General features: G+C 39.4%; 1 protein-coding gene across 1 annotated transcript in view; it reads right to left on the reverse strand.

The window, feature by feature from the left end:
* Positions 1-1,408: 1,408 nt before the first annotated feature.
* Positions 1,409-15,132, reverse strand: part of DDX10 (DEAD-box helicase 10) — a 346,101-nt gene continuing 332,377 nt past the window's right edge. The window contains exon 18 of the mRNA XM_065414461.1: positions 1,409-1,985. Within this exon, the coding sequence (XP_065270533.1) occupies positions 1,805-1,985 (181 nt within the window). The 3' untranslated portion in view covers positions 1,409-1,804. The remainder of the gene's footprint in view (positions 1,986-15,132) is intronic.

Raw genomic sequence — 15,132 nt, forward strand, 5'->3', positions numbered from 1 at the left:
TATTCGGTTTCTCTTTATTTGTTAAGACGAGGTCTAATGAAGAACTCCCCCGTGGTGGCTGCAACACTTTTTGAGTTGGAAAACTGTCATCTATAATGTTTAGAAATTCTAAGGATGTTTTAATACTGGCAGCACAAGACCTCTAGCATGTGTCACTCAAACTGAAGTCCCCCCATGATATCACAGCTTTACTTCCTATACATTATAGACAGGTGCATAAGGAGGCAGTCATCCTGTTCCCTAGTGTGATTTTGTGGTCTATAGCAGAGATCAACTCATACACCACCTTGTGCTTTATACCTGTGTGGACATTCAGCCATAAACATTCAAGAACATTTTCTTCCAAGTTACCAGTGACTCGGAAACAGGCAATGCCATTTTTGACACAGAGTGCCCCTTTTGCCCACTTGATCCTTCCTAAATCAACTTTAATATTCCAAACATGGGGCTCATCCCACCAGGTTTCAGTAATACCAACTAAATCAAATTTATGCTTGTAAATGAGCAATTCCACTTCCTCTTGTTTGTTACCCAGGCTCCGAATATTGGTGTATAGGCAATTCAAGAATTTCTTCTCTTCATGTCCTTTGGTTCCTTGATTAATTTTGTTTTCAACATCTCAACTTTGTTCTGAGAGCTCATATCTTCCCTCTTTTTATCCTCCCCCTTTGCTATTAGTTTAGCACCCTCCTGACTAATCTAGCCAGCCTGTCCCCGAGGAGATTTGTTCCTCTTCTACTGAGGTGGAAGCCATCCAAACTATAGATCCCCTCTTCCCATAGAAGGTGGATCATTGTTCCACAAAATCAAAACCCTCCACTCTACACCACTTACCTAGCCAGCTGTTCACTTCTAGAATCTTCTGCCTTCTGTCTTCCTTCTTTCGTGGAACTGGAAGGATCTCAGAGAAGACCGCTTGTACATTCTACAGTACACTTACAGTCAGGAAACTTGGATCTACCATCTGTGAGACATCCCAGACTCAATGTCATTAATTCAGACATGAACCACCACCAATGGACCCTTGCCCATCAACTTCAGAAGCCTACCCAATCTTAGAATAACATCTCACGTCTTGGCTCTAGGAAGACAAGTACATTGTCCCTGGTCCTGGCAGAATTTTCTCTCTTTCTGTTTTTTCTTTTTTTGGATTGTTTCAACACAGTTGACAGAATTGTAAGTATAATGGAAATGCGAACTGGCTGGAGAGGTTTAATTGTTTTCATGGGGAAGCTAAAGAGATATACATATTATTTATTTCAAAAACTTCAGGAGCTTTTAAATAAATGTGTATTACATACAGTAAAAACAAATCTGCATTTCATTTAATAAGTCATATCTACTGTTCACCATTTGAGCTTGGAAAAATATTTATTCTTTAATAGTTTTAATCCACTTTCTTTATATTTTGAGATTACAAACCTGCCAAAAATCAAGAAAAATTCAGACTGGAGCACACTAAGCTTTTGTTATGAAGCAAGCTTACATTTTACAAAAAAGATACAACAAATACTTCAAACCTGGAGTTTTTCAATTATAAATGTGCTACTAACAAAATGTCATCAGGGGACTTAGATTGGAAAATTGTCTTGGAAATCTTTATAATCCCAAACCAACCATCCTGAATATATGCCATGGAAAAGAATAACCTACTATCTGATCTGAGGCAAGTCCATTGTTCATGAAACTCATTTATCAATGTCCGCAGATACCCATCTGCCCTGATGCCAGATTGATTTTGTGCCGACTTCTGACATAAGAGCAAAGATGACCTAGAAGAAAAAAACTGGGGGGAAATAATTATCTATGACTTGAGCAGATGTAGTACAAGCTCTTCATCCTCTGCCAGAGAAAGCCCTGTATCTAATGGCACAAAAGAGTCCTCGTCGCTAAGTTTAGCCTTTTTCCTTCTCAGTGGCATTTCTTCTGCTGCTTTATTGCTGCTCTTGCTTCTTTTCCTTGTTCCGTTCTTCTCCTCAAGCTCACTGCAGAAACAAATCAATTACTCTTTTTAACAACTGTGGTAATCAATATCATCATGCAATCAAACAATTCATTTTAAACAAGGCAAATTTATGGCCAGATAAGAGGCAAACATAAAATTACTATTCAGAAGAGGAATTAAATGAACTCTGAATGTCTAAATTAGAATCCCTTTCACATAGAAGTGAATGTTTTGTTGTCTATTTAGTAGTTAATTGATTAAAATATATCAAGAAATCAATACTGGCGTTATACAATACTTGTTGCATTCTGTAGTGATAGAAAACTTGGAAAAGTTGATTTGATGATACGTCAGTTGACCTAGACAACGGTCACAATGTTAGAACTGTCATCCAGAGCAGAATCCAAACTTTCTCAACATTCCAGAGTGTGGCTAAAGGGGTGATTTGGGCCCATCTCATTTGAGGCCCATTCGATGTTTTTAAAACATTTTCCCTAAAAATAAATCCTTGGAAACTACTACATAGGCCTTTGCCATGAGAGGAACAGAGATATCCAGCAACAGGATTTTTCAGCCGCTTTAAATGTGAGTTATAATGGCATTTCCTGGGCAGGATTTTATACTAATGGGACTCAGAAACTGTGTTCTTTATAACAACTGAGAACAATTATTTATAGTCAGAGCAATCGGGAGGAGAGTGCATCACCGTCTCCAGAGAAGTGGGGGCAACAGCACCACATTTAATATTAGGGTTGGAAATAATGATTAAAAAACCACAGAAAATATGGAGAAGATGAACTTGAAAATAAAATGGCTTTGTGCAGCTCACATAATTTTTCCTCCATGGACCATCTATGGCTTCAAACAACCACAGTCTACTTCAGAGATTTGCATGCACAATATTACATTAAGTACCTCCAAAATGTAAGCACATTTCAGCTCAATACAAGAAACACAAACATTGCTCTTGTGTTTCATGTTTTCCCAGATGCTCCTGACAAAAGCACAGCTTTTATTGTGAACCACTGGGTACGATAATCCTTACTTTTTTCCTAATTAAAGTCAGCACATGGGGTTTCTACATGAGGCACCAAGAACAAATGCACGAGTCTAAAATGGTCTCAGGGAACCCATCGGGTTCTAACAGATCAATATGCCCCACACCATTTCAAAATGCTAATAAACACAGATGGCCCTATTGCTTTAAAACACTTGCGATCCAACCCATCAACACGCACACATGTAACTGGATTTGTTTTTAAAGTATTGTTAAAATTAGAGTTGGTTGAAATGTTGTTGAAACTTTTATTTTTAAGAAAAATTGTTTTCATGAAATATTTTCATTTTGGTAGAAATGTTCCAGTTTTTCAATGAAATACCAAAACCAAAACCTGAAAATAATCGGCTTTGGAAAATGATTTTCTGTTACAACGTTTGGTTTTTAATACTAAAACATGATTTTTTAAAAACTGAAAATGGTTTTTGATTTCAGTTTTTCATAAAATAAAAAAAACTTAACTTAATTTTTTTTTCCTGAAACAACATTTGGCATTTTTTGGCCAGCTCAGTTAAAATACCCAATAATATTAAATGCAAACTGTACATTAACTCAGTGATGACAAAGCAAGAACCGTACCAGGAAACTCAAGGTAAGGATGATACACGCCTTACTTCTTTCCCCTCCCTCACAGCTGAGCATTGATATTGCAGCTCACAAAGTATATAATTATTGCGTGCAGTGCCCCATGCAATGTCCAGTCACTTTGAGAAGTATTAAGATCAGAATGCTGGCGTTAACTGAGATTTCTTTCCTCTGCTGCTACTAATGTATGACATAAATTCCAAATATTAAAGACAAGTTCAGGAAGGAAAGTAATAAACATGAATACAGCCTTTCCAGCAAGATTTAAAGCTGCAAAACCCAAGCCTTACCTAATTTTTCTGCTTTTTATGTATCCACATTGACTTCAAATGGTCCTCTTACAACTGTACTTTAGAAAAACTATTTCATGATGTGCATAATTTCCTTACTAAACCCCAAGTTTAGATACTCACCCTCCTCTCCCAACCTTTAAAAAGCCTCAGCTCCTTCTGGAAGAGTCCTGGACCAGCTTACAGACCCCAGGGAAATGGTCTTGCCTGTCCATCCTTCCCTTCTCCTCTGCCAAACAGGGAGTCAGCGTCAGGGACTCCAGGACCCAGCTACTTGACACCCAAACACATGGGTAGTCACCAGTGACATCAGCAACTTCAGCAAAGGCTTTTTAAAAGCCTCAGCTCCTGTTGTACTAGGGCCACATAGAGCTATATAAACAAAGGTAGACATGGTCCATTCCCAAAAGAGTTTATAATCTAAGACTCATGCTGGTAGGTGGATCTTGTTAGCTGCAACCAGGAGATAGCAGAGTTAGTGTCCCTGAGACATAGGTAACTAGGGTGTGGGACAGCGGAAGTCCTACAGGGAAACCCAAGGAACAGACAAGCTTGCAGAGAAAGCTTAGGCAGAAGAGTTTTATGCTCGCTGATGTTATGTGAGCCCAACCCCAGGAAAGGTGTAGATCTGGAGAACCTATAGTATTGACTGCTGTGTTCAGAGGAGGGTAGAGCTCATCCAACTTACACCTCTCTTTACTCTTCCTTTTACTTATCTGCAGCCCATCACACTTTGCCAGACTTCCTTCTATTTTCATCTCCCTGCTCTGTCCAAACTCTCCCATCCTCAGATCCTCTACTGCCTGTACATTTACATACTGACTCGCCACACACTAAGACTCTGGGTGGAAAAACTCCAAGTTACATGTCAAAAACCAACCAACCCAACCCTATGTGTTAAAGCAACATTAAGATGCAAGATCAAGCAATCAAAAGTTAGGAAATACCAGAATTAAGGTTGACCATGCAATCTTAATTCAGCCCCCTTGTGTGTATGTATTATGATACAGTCTTTAATAACATGACTGTATACCACTTTTTCCAGCCAGTCCCAACCTACTCCCTCAGCTCCTATTCCCAGTCTCCTTGCCCAGCCAGTCCCGTCTCACCTACCCCAACTCCCAGTCTTGTTCTCCTCCCCCCGACGCCAGCCTCTCCGTCTTCTCATATGTCCATCCAAGGGTCCTTGTCCCAATCTACTCTCCAGACTCCTTAGGTCTAGCTCTTGTCCTGCTGCATTTGAATCAGTCAGCTTTCTCCTCCTCACTACACGGGACGGGACACACAATATATTTTCCCCCATCCTTGTTCTCAGAAACACCTGAATTGTTTTGGCTGAAAGTTTCCAATATACTTCAGTCTGAGGAACACAGGCGAAATGGCTAAAACTTATCAAAGTTATAAGCAGTTGAGAATGAGGTCTTATAATGGGAAACGTCAGGCAACCTGATCATGCAATGTTACCAGCCCTGCCTGTGATAACATGGAACACTGCATAGTGGTCACTGCAGAAAGAAGACTATTAGAAAACATTGTTAGCAATCTGGGAAAATGAATAAGTCAAAGATTTTTGTGTACACTTAGTTGACATTTTGCCATTATTCAGTTTTAGTGCACTTTGGCACACACACTGTACTGTAGATCACATACACTACTTTAAAGGTTATTTAGGGAATTAAGTGTTTCCCAATGATACAGCAATTCCAAGAGTTGCTTCATTAGAAACAATGTTTACTCCAAGTAACTCCCAATAATCAGTGCACACGTGTGCCAACACTGCGCAAAAATATGAGGCTCAGTTGTATTTTAGACTCTTTGGATAAGGAATTTCCAAATCAGACATACCTGGACTGGCAGTAACAAAATCTGGACTCAGATTTTCAGCCCAACCTTAACTTTTGGGGAAGTGCAACAAATTGCAGGCACATTAAAATGCCTACATTATAAACCTTCCATAAACAGGATTTACAATTAAAATGACAGCTCAAAATATGACTACAGTGGCACAGCCAAACACCACCAGAACACAGGTCCCTCCGGAAAATATCAGTATTACAATATGTTCTTCCTTTTTCTAACTTAGTATAAAGAGAATGACAAAGTTTCTAACTTGCTGCCTGTCTTGCCTTCGTTGTGTTGAGAGTGCAGGTGTGTGATCCATATGTCTGCCTACCTGTTCTGTTCTTGTAAAAAAGGACAAGAATAGACACTGCAGATGTCAACCTCTGCCTACTCATTAAAATGAAAAAAGGAGACCGGGGGAGGAGGGGAGGGGGAGAAGAAACACATGACACAAACACGTGTAGCCATATCCCATGCAATCAAAGAACCTTACATTTATTCTGCCTGCCCAGTAGAGAATGAGAGGAGTTAAACAATATTGCAGCTCTCATGTAAGAAAGATTTTTAAAAAACAACATTTAAAAAACGTTTAGATCTGTTGTGATTTTGGGTCTGTCAAGTAATGTTCTGCATCTCAGTTTAACCACCTATAAAATGGAGGAAACTGCTACTTACTTCTCAAAGATGTTATGGGGTGATAGCCACAAGAAATGACTTGATTTTTTTTTAATTGCTAGCAATGAACTCCTTCAGGCTTCCAAGTATGTCTTGTCAACTCAAAGTCTGTATTCTTTAGATTGTAAGGGCTTCGAGGAGAGACTGTTTGAAATAAAAGGCCATGTGCAGCTTCAAGCACATTGTCATTACTTAAATAATGATGTTTATATGATGCTTTGAGAGCCTCAGATAGAAGCCTCTATTGTACGTATTTACATTTGCTATAGTATTTCTTGCAGGCTGCGTTTACCAGTGCTACACTGAAATGTTGCCCATGTAAATACAATGCAGCCAACAAGTTGCTGTGTAATTCCAGCATGTTTGGCAGTTCAACTTTCCTAAAGAAACTTTCAGTTAATAATGAATGAATCTGCACATAAAAAATAATTCAGAATATTTAAGAATAATTTATCCCTTAAGTATTGGCATTTTGCTAATCAAACATGTTGTGCCACAAACTTTCTTCCATATAATAAATTTTAATTTACAGGGCGATGGCAACAATTCTAATGAAGATTAATTACTGCAGTCCCTTCCATATAGCCCAGTGCAGCTTCTTTCCAACTTACTGTCAGAATGCTACAGCATATAGCAATGATAATGAAAATATATTGTGTTGTGTTATTCTCTTTACTGGCCATTACACTGATGTAAATCAAAACTGTTCTAAAACTAGATTTATAAAAATAATTGAAGAAAAAGAGAAGATTTATCTACTTGTATTTCATAATAAGTGTAATGGCACTGAAACCAAAAGACAGGATGAGTCTGTCCTAAAGTAGAATTATAGTCCGGAACAAGAAAAAAATAAAATGGAGAACACAGAACAAAACAAGCTGTTAAATGTTTCTCTCCATTATACTGGAAGTATTACAGAGGATTTGATGGTGGAGATAACCCAGGGCATCCCACAGTGCTCTAACCTCTATGCTGACTGTGCCCGCAATCTCGCCTTTCTCAATACCTGAACCAATTCACTTTTCGTACTTCTTAGGTTACTTGTTCTGCTTGTTGCCGTAGGTGCTGTTGTTCGTTTAGTTTATTAAGTACTTTGTGTGCAATTAAATTCACTCTAAGTTTCTTAACAACCCAGACTTTTTGTGTTTCTCCTTTTGTATTCTGTATTTAGTAGTTCATTCAAATAGCCTGGGTAGGGTGGTTATAGCCCCAAAATACTTGCTTTAATTTAAAAAATAAATCTCCAAGGCCTCCAGAGGCTTCCATACTTTGCATGAACAACTTACTCAAACATTCTACATTTAATTGTTCTTTTCTTGCATTACTAAGTTTCCCTTCACTTTATAAATTATTCAAAAATTTTACAATTTTATCCACTATTGGCCTAACGTGGAGGCTGCGTTTAGTGGCCATGAGAGTACTGAAATGGGAATCAGAAGACCTGGGTTCTACACCCAATAGTTTCCCTTTGTAAGTCACAACCTCCATTCCAGTTTCCCTATCTGAAGAGGGGAGAATGAGTGTTGCAAGTATTCATTCATTCATGTTTGTAAAGAATTTCTAGTTCCTCAGAAGGAAGGTACTATAGTAAATAAATAGTCGGGGGGACTATACAATGAATTTTTAAGTCTTATAGTATTAGCATCATCCTTTTCAGAGACCTATGAAAATAAAACTTGAAATAAGTATTTGCAATGAAAGTTGATAGGACACTACATACTGCCCATGCTTCCAGTCTATTTACATCACTGTGAATTATATTACCCTTTCTTGGGTATTGGCTGTTTTTCCTACCCCGTTTGGTATGAACTACAAATGTCAACAACTTACTGCCCAGTGTGTTTAAAATTTTTCCATGAAATGGATCCATCCTACCTCTGACGTTCAAACACATTTACTCCTTATCTGCTTAGTTTGACACCAGGCTTCACATCTTGGTCTCCTCTCCATATTTTTAAACTGTGCAGTACCATCTGTTTCAGATGCTCCTTGTATCTCCCATTGAGACACCAAGTCAGTTAATATTTTAATCTTATTATAAAACCATATGTCCCTCTTTCACTTACAGCTGATTCAGGTATTGTGTGGCTCTCTTGTTTAGGTACACTTTAACAGTTTCACATGCTTAAGGCCAGAAGGACCCATTATGATCATCTAGTTTGACCTCCTTGATAACAAAGGCCATAGAATTTCACTAAGATTCCTTCATCAAGCCCATATCTTTGGGTTGAGCTAGAGCTTATCTTTTAGAAATTCATCAATCTTGATTTAATGATTTCAACTAATGGAAAAATCCACCTTGTTTCTAGCTAGAAAGAGATTGTTCCAATGATTAACTACCTTCTCGATTAAACAAAACAAACCCACCCCTTATTTCTAGTCTGAATTTATCTTGCTTCAGATTACAACCACTGGATCTTTTTGTGTCTGCTAAATTAGATAGCTTTCTACTAACAGAAATCTTTTCCCCGAGTAGCTATTTCTAAATCATAATTAAGTCACCTATTAACCTTCTCTTGGATAGACTTAATGCACTGATAATTAGTCTCTCACTAAAAGGCATGTTTTCCAGACCTTACATCAGTGTTGTACCTCTTTTTTGAATCCTTTCCAATTTTTCAACTTCTTTTTTTAAAGGAACGGGAGTCAGTATTTTAATATTGGCCTTACTAATGCAGCGGTAATAGCATCTCAACACAGGGATGTTCCACAGTAAATTCACTACAAGTCACTTACTTACTTGGGCCCTGAGTCATGACTTCCTATGACCCCTCTCCCTTTCTCTCCCCCTTGAGCTGGTTGGGAAGTTTTCAACAAAACAGTTTTGTGCTAGAAAATGCTGATTTGTCAAAACTGAAACTTTTTGTGGGAAACAGTCAGTTTCAGTTAAACTTTCAACAGAAAGATTTTTTCAGGTCCAGGATGGCATTTCTGGGTCATTACCAGAGAGAGAAAGAGAAAGAGACCCACCTGAGAATAGCAAATAGCTTGTTAATGAGGGCAACTGGGATGTGGGAGATCCAGGTTCAGTTCCCCACTCTGCCTTATTTGGAGCAGGGATTTGAACCCGGGTCTCCTGCATCCCATTATTGATTATACAAAGAAGAAAAGCTCCAACAGGAAAGACTGCAGGTGACTCACTCTAGAATAGCTTATAGCCAGGTGGTTATGGCACTCACCTGTGATGTGTGAAACTGATTTTTAAAGAGATTTTCTGACCATAGTCATACTAAGTTCTTTCCTCCAGAATATCACAGGAACATCTTTAGATGGAACAGCGTGGCTTGAAGGCAAGTTAGACCATAAGAAAAGATATTGCAGACTAATCAAGAACGGTACAAAATCTAGTGGGTCAACAGAATCACTCACAGCATCCTGATTTAATGTATTAAAGGAGGAGGAAGAAATGGCAACTTCACCTGTCATTGACATAGCAAACAGAGCTATTCATAAAAGCAGCACTAAATGGTGACCTCTATGAGCACAGCTGTCAGATCATGGCAGACCACAGGACTGACTACAATACAAATGATACAGCTAATGATTTTACAGCAAGTATAATTTATTCATCCCATTTCCCCGTCTCCCAATTCCAAGCTCTATTCCACTTTGACCTACCTAAGAGCTAACATAAAGATGAATAGTTCTACATATTAAAGATTAACAGAATGTAATGACAAGTCCAATCAAAACTTTGTTCTATCTCACATTTTTATTTAAAAAGATTGAGGGATTAAAAATATTAGAAATTCAATTTAACTGCGCAATGAATATTTAGGATATCCAGCTGCTTCTTTTCCGCCCTATTCAACCCACTGCAAATTTTTCACTTCATTAACAATTCACATTAAGATAGCCTTAAACCAAACATGATGAATGTTGCTAGATATACAAAAATTAATCGTATATTGCATGCTTGAAGTAATTAATTACTCATTTGGTAGAAGTGTAGTTAGAAGGATATTTTATTCAAAAGCAAATTTATCTAGTATATTGTACAACTCCCCCTCCCACGTCCCGGTGAAAGAAATGTTGGGGAAAGAAAAGATTAATACCTTTCTTGACTTCAAAACCATGGACAGATGATCCATCTTTGAAGACAGTTGTAGGATGAAGCCTTATGCTTTGAATATTAGCCCTTTCAGCTGGATAGTTTTCCTTTAAAGCTAGCAGGAGTTGCTTCAGCCTAAGGTATTTCTATTTTATTCTAGCACTTGGGGCATAAATCTCAGAATTTCAAAAGTATAACGGAAAAATACAGTCGCATTTTCTAATTTCAAAGTCAGATTCTCACCATGAGCAACTGCCTGGTTATATATGGTTTTAGATAAAATCATTAGACAAATGTTCCAGGCACCAGAAGTGATTCACCATGTAATTAAATCAACTTTCCCAGGTGATGTATTGAGCATTTGTGTTGCCATAATGGACCCTCCTTTGCCCTTACTGACACCAAGGGTTTTTCCCGGCTCTCTTTCTCTAATCACTTACCCAGGGAACCCTCTTTCCCCAATCCTCATGACTTCCTTTACTCCTTTCCTGCCATGTACTTCTCATAAGACAAGCATCGTCTCTCCACATCCTCAAAATCCTTGATCCCACCAGCCTCTTCAGCTACCACCTGTGTCCCTCCTGCCTTTACCTCTAAGCTTATTGTACAGTCCAACTACAGATGCTTCCCTGAGTTCCTCTTTTCAAACTCCACCCTTGATTTGGCCCTTCAATCCGGCTTCTCCCTTCTCCACTTCACTGAAACTGCCCTCATCAAGGCCTCTCAATGACCTCCTCAGAACCAAGTCTCAGGCCCCCAACTCCACTCTGAATGGACAGTATTAAAGCAACTAACCCATCAAGACACTCCTTGAAATCTTATTCTTCCTTGGATTTTATGGCTCTGGCTTCCCCAGGTTCTACTCCTACCTCTCAGCATCTCCTTAGTGGGTCATCCCTGCCCTCTTCTTCCCTCCTATTCTTTATGGAATACCACAGGGCTCCACCCATGGCTCATTTCTTTCTTTCTTTTACGCATACACTGGGTGATTTTTGCTACTCACCTGGCTTCAATTCCCATCCTTACACCACTGACTGTTAAATCTATCTGTTCACTCCTGACCGGTCTCTCTCTCACTCTAATCCTTAATCTTGGCTTCTCTCTCTGATCTCTCTTTCTGGATGTCTCACAACCAGCTAAAACTTAAACATGGCCAAAACTGAATTCTCTCACAGGAATAAGAGAACAGCCATACTGGGTCAGTCAAATGGTTCATCCAGCCCAGTATCTTGTCCTCTGATAGTGACCAATGCCAGGTGTTTCAGAAGGAATGAACAGAACAGGCAATCATCGAGTGAGCCATCCTCTGTCATCCAGTCCCAGCTTCTGGCAGTCAAAGATTTAGGGACACCCAGAGCATGGGGTTGTGTCCATGACCATCTTTGCTAAGAGTCATTGATGGACCTATTCTCCACGAACTTATCTAATTCTTTTTTGAACTCTGTTATACTTTTGACCTTCACAACATTCACTAGCAACGAGTTCCACAGGATGACTGCGCATTGTGTGGAGAAGTCTTCCCTCCCAAGCCTTTCTGACTCCCCTCTTTCTCGGTCATTGACAGCATGATCATCCCAGTATCCAGACCCCATGACACGTGGTGGGGAGGGGAGAGGAGGAAGGAGGGCTCTGACTTTTTTCACAGGCTCTTGCCTCCCCTTCCCCCCACCCCAATCATGGCAGTGTCCAAATACTGCTGCTTCTTTCTCGGGAGTGTCCCTAAGGTCATCTTGAGCTATACTATTTAACCCTATAGCATTGGTTTGTCTTTGTTAACACCTATTCAGCTCAAATGACTGGGGAAAACGATGGAGAATATTATATTATTTATTTATATTTGTAAAGACTCAGCACTCCTGCCTTTGCAGTTAGAGCTGAGGAAGCTTCACTCCACTTCTCTAATCGTCTGGTAAACACAAAGACAAGACGACTTTCATGATATTTCTACAGTGAAAGGAAAAAAGAATCTGGCCTTATTCATAAAATCATAAAGCAGCAAAAAATGGATACAAACTTTTAAAAACCCCTTTGGCAAGTACTTTTAGTACCATCTCACTATAAAGTCCATGAAAAGTCTGGCTAACAAAAGGGTCTTACACTGTGCTCTGAAGCATGCCAGATTCTGATTCTGATGGAGTCCCATGACAGCAGGTTCCTGAGGCATGGTTGCTCCACTGAGAATGTCCTGCTGCTAGCCACGGAAGTTTAAACCCCAGAACTGACAGCAAAAAACAGCCCAGCAGATCATAATTCCCATGGCACAGAACTGACAACATGACAAGTTCACACAGAAAGCCTTTTACTCAAGTTAGCAAAACTGAGCTAGTCAACTTTGCAATAATAAAAATAAAGCTAAAACTCCCTCAATTTTAACGGTCTGTGGTGTTTTCATGGCAAAAATATGTGAATATTAGGAACCGGCAACTTTTTTCAGTTCATGATGTGCTTTTGCACATGAAAGCTAGAGTAACAAGTGAATTTATATTGTACAAATTCCTCTGGAAGGGACACGGTTACAGGAATTGAATAATTGTAAGAATTTAAATTTGACTTGCTACTAAACTTTCAAATATATAATTTGGACTAATATTTTTATTACTTGGTAAGAATTTCAAATATGTATTAGCTTAGATAGGAAAGGAACATAAAAAGGCATGTGATGTCCAGCGACAAATCAAACTTATTTGAAATGTGACTTTTACAGCATGACTAGATTCCAAAAATCAGATTAAATGCATTTTTCAAAATAACTGATCTTTTGCAATGTAAAGTTATAATAAAGAGCAAGAAAACAATTTTCACTACTTTAGAACAATCTACAAATAAACTGGCCCTCTACCAATTTACATTTTTAATTTATTTATGTATTTAAACTTCAGCTAGGTACACAATGAAGTTAGTTAACAATTAAAAAAATATTTTTCCAGTACGGAAAATGCTCTTTATCATGCTACATTATTTTAAAGTTCTTTGCAGTGTTGTTGTGGCCATGTTGGTCCCAGGATATGAAAGAGACAAGGTGAGTGAGGTAATATCTTTTATCCAATGATTATTGTCTCACCTACGTTGTCCCCCACGTTATTTTAAAGTCATACAGTCATAGCTTTGGGAATATATTTACATTACATTTTGAGAATGAAAAATAATTGCTTGTGATAAAATTAGTTTAACATATGGCATGCTGTCAGCTGTCAACCTTAATGCATAGCACAAAGAATCCAAATGTTAAAATATATGCTGGACTTGTTAGCCCATCCATATATTGATTCTGTTTTCTACATATCAGCGCCAATGGCTGCCTGTTTAGCCCAACTTTTATTTATGATTCATTGCTTTGTAGGACTTGTGACATACCACAGGTACTAAACATTTCAAGAAACATTCATTGACACATCAATTCTGTCTATATAGGGTGAACAAAAACTGCAATATGCAAAAATAAAAAGGGCTAAACTATACCCATGTGGACAGTTTATCATCTATGATCCTATTGGTGAAAGTAACACTGCCATCTTGAATTTAGCTAATTAAAAAAAAAAAAAGTTTTAATCGTCATGTGACCCCATCTCAATTTCTGTGGTCTTAAATTAAGTTTCCCTGTTTTAAGCTTCTTTTCCATCTTGCTGTGTAAAAAGAACCACACAAGGCCAAATGACCAAGGCCCCAATCCAGCAAAGACTCATCCATGTGCTTAATTTTAAATACAAGTGCTCATGTTGAACTTGGTGGGCCAGATCATCAGCTGTTGATTCCAATGGATCTATGCTGATTTATGCCAGCTGAGGATCTGGCCCATTGGATCTACTCTATTTGCAAGCTTATATACAGTAACTCCTCACTTAAAGTCATCCCGGTTAACATTGTTTTGTTGTTACGTTGCTGATCAATTAGGGAACATGCTCCCTTATAACGTCGTTTGGCAGCTACCTGCTTTGTCCACTGCTTGCAAGATTCTCTGGAAGAGTAGCCCCTCCTTGTGGGGATTAGAACCAGGGGGACCGGCATCAGCTCCCCTAAATTCCCTGTAAGGAATGTGGCTCGGCACCTGCCGAGCAGCAGTTCAGGTGGCCCTCCCCCCACTGCCTTGCTGCTCCTGACCTGCCCTTTGCCTTGGAGCTGCTCCCCGGAGCTTCCTGCTTGCTGGGGGGCAGGGGGGGAGAGAGAAGATGGGTGCTGATATCAGGATGTCCCCCTGCTCCTGCCCCGCTCTCCACAAAGCGGAGGAGGGGGACAGGGCTCGGGGACAGAATGGAGGGAGCTTGCTGGAAGCTGTTGCTTCCTGTCTGAACTGGCTGATCTGTTTAAAAGGGCAATGTACTTGAAGGGGGGAGGTCAGCGTACTTAAAGGGACAATACACGTCTCTCTCACTCATGCATGCACCCCCCAGCACTTTGGAAAGTCAGCACCTGTGCAGCCGTGCATGTGCTGTCAGGAGGAGGGAGTGGTGCACTCCAGCTGGATAGCGTGGGCTCATCATCATCATGTTCAGTGTTTGCAGGGAAGTGTTTGCAGCTACTGCCCTGCATCTGTTGTGTTTCCTCCCTCCTGCCTCAGTCCATGCTGCCTTGTAGAGTGTGAGGCTATATTAACAACAGCGTATTAACCCTTGAGGGCTCAGCCAAGTGCTAGTTCATCATTTAGCAGCACGGCATTCCCTGGGAAATATTCCACCCTCTTACTCCACCA

Source organism: Emys orbicularis, chromosome 1, assembly GCF_028017835.1.
Source record: "Emys orbicularis isolate rEmyOrb1 chromosome 1, rEmyOrb1.hap1, whole genome shotgun sequence".
Classification (NCBI taxonomy): Eukaryota; Metazoa; Chordata; order Testudines; family Emydidae; genus Emys; species Emys orbicularis.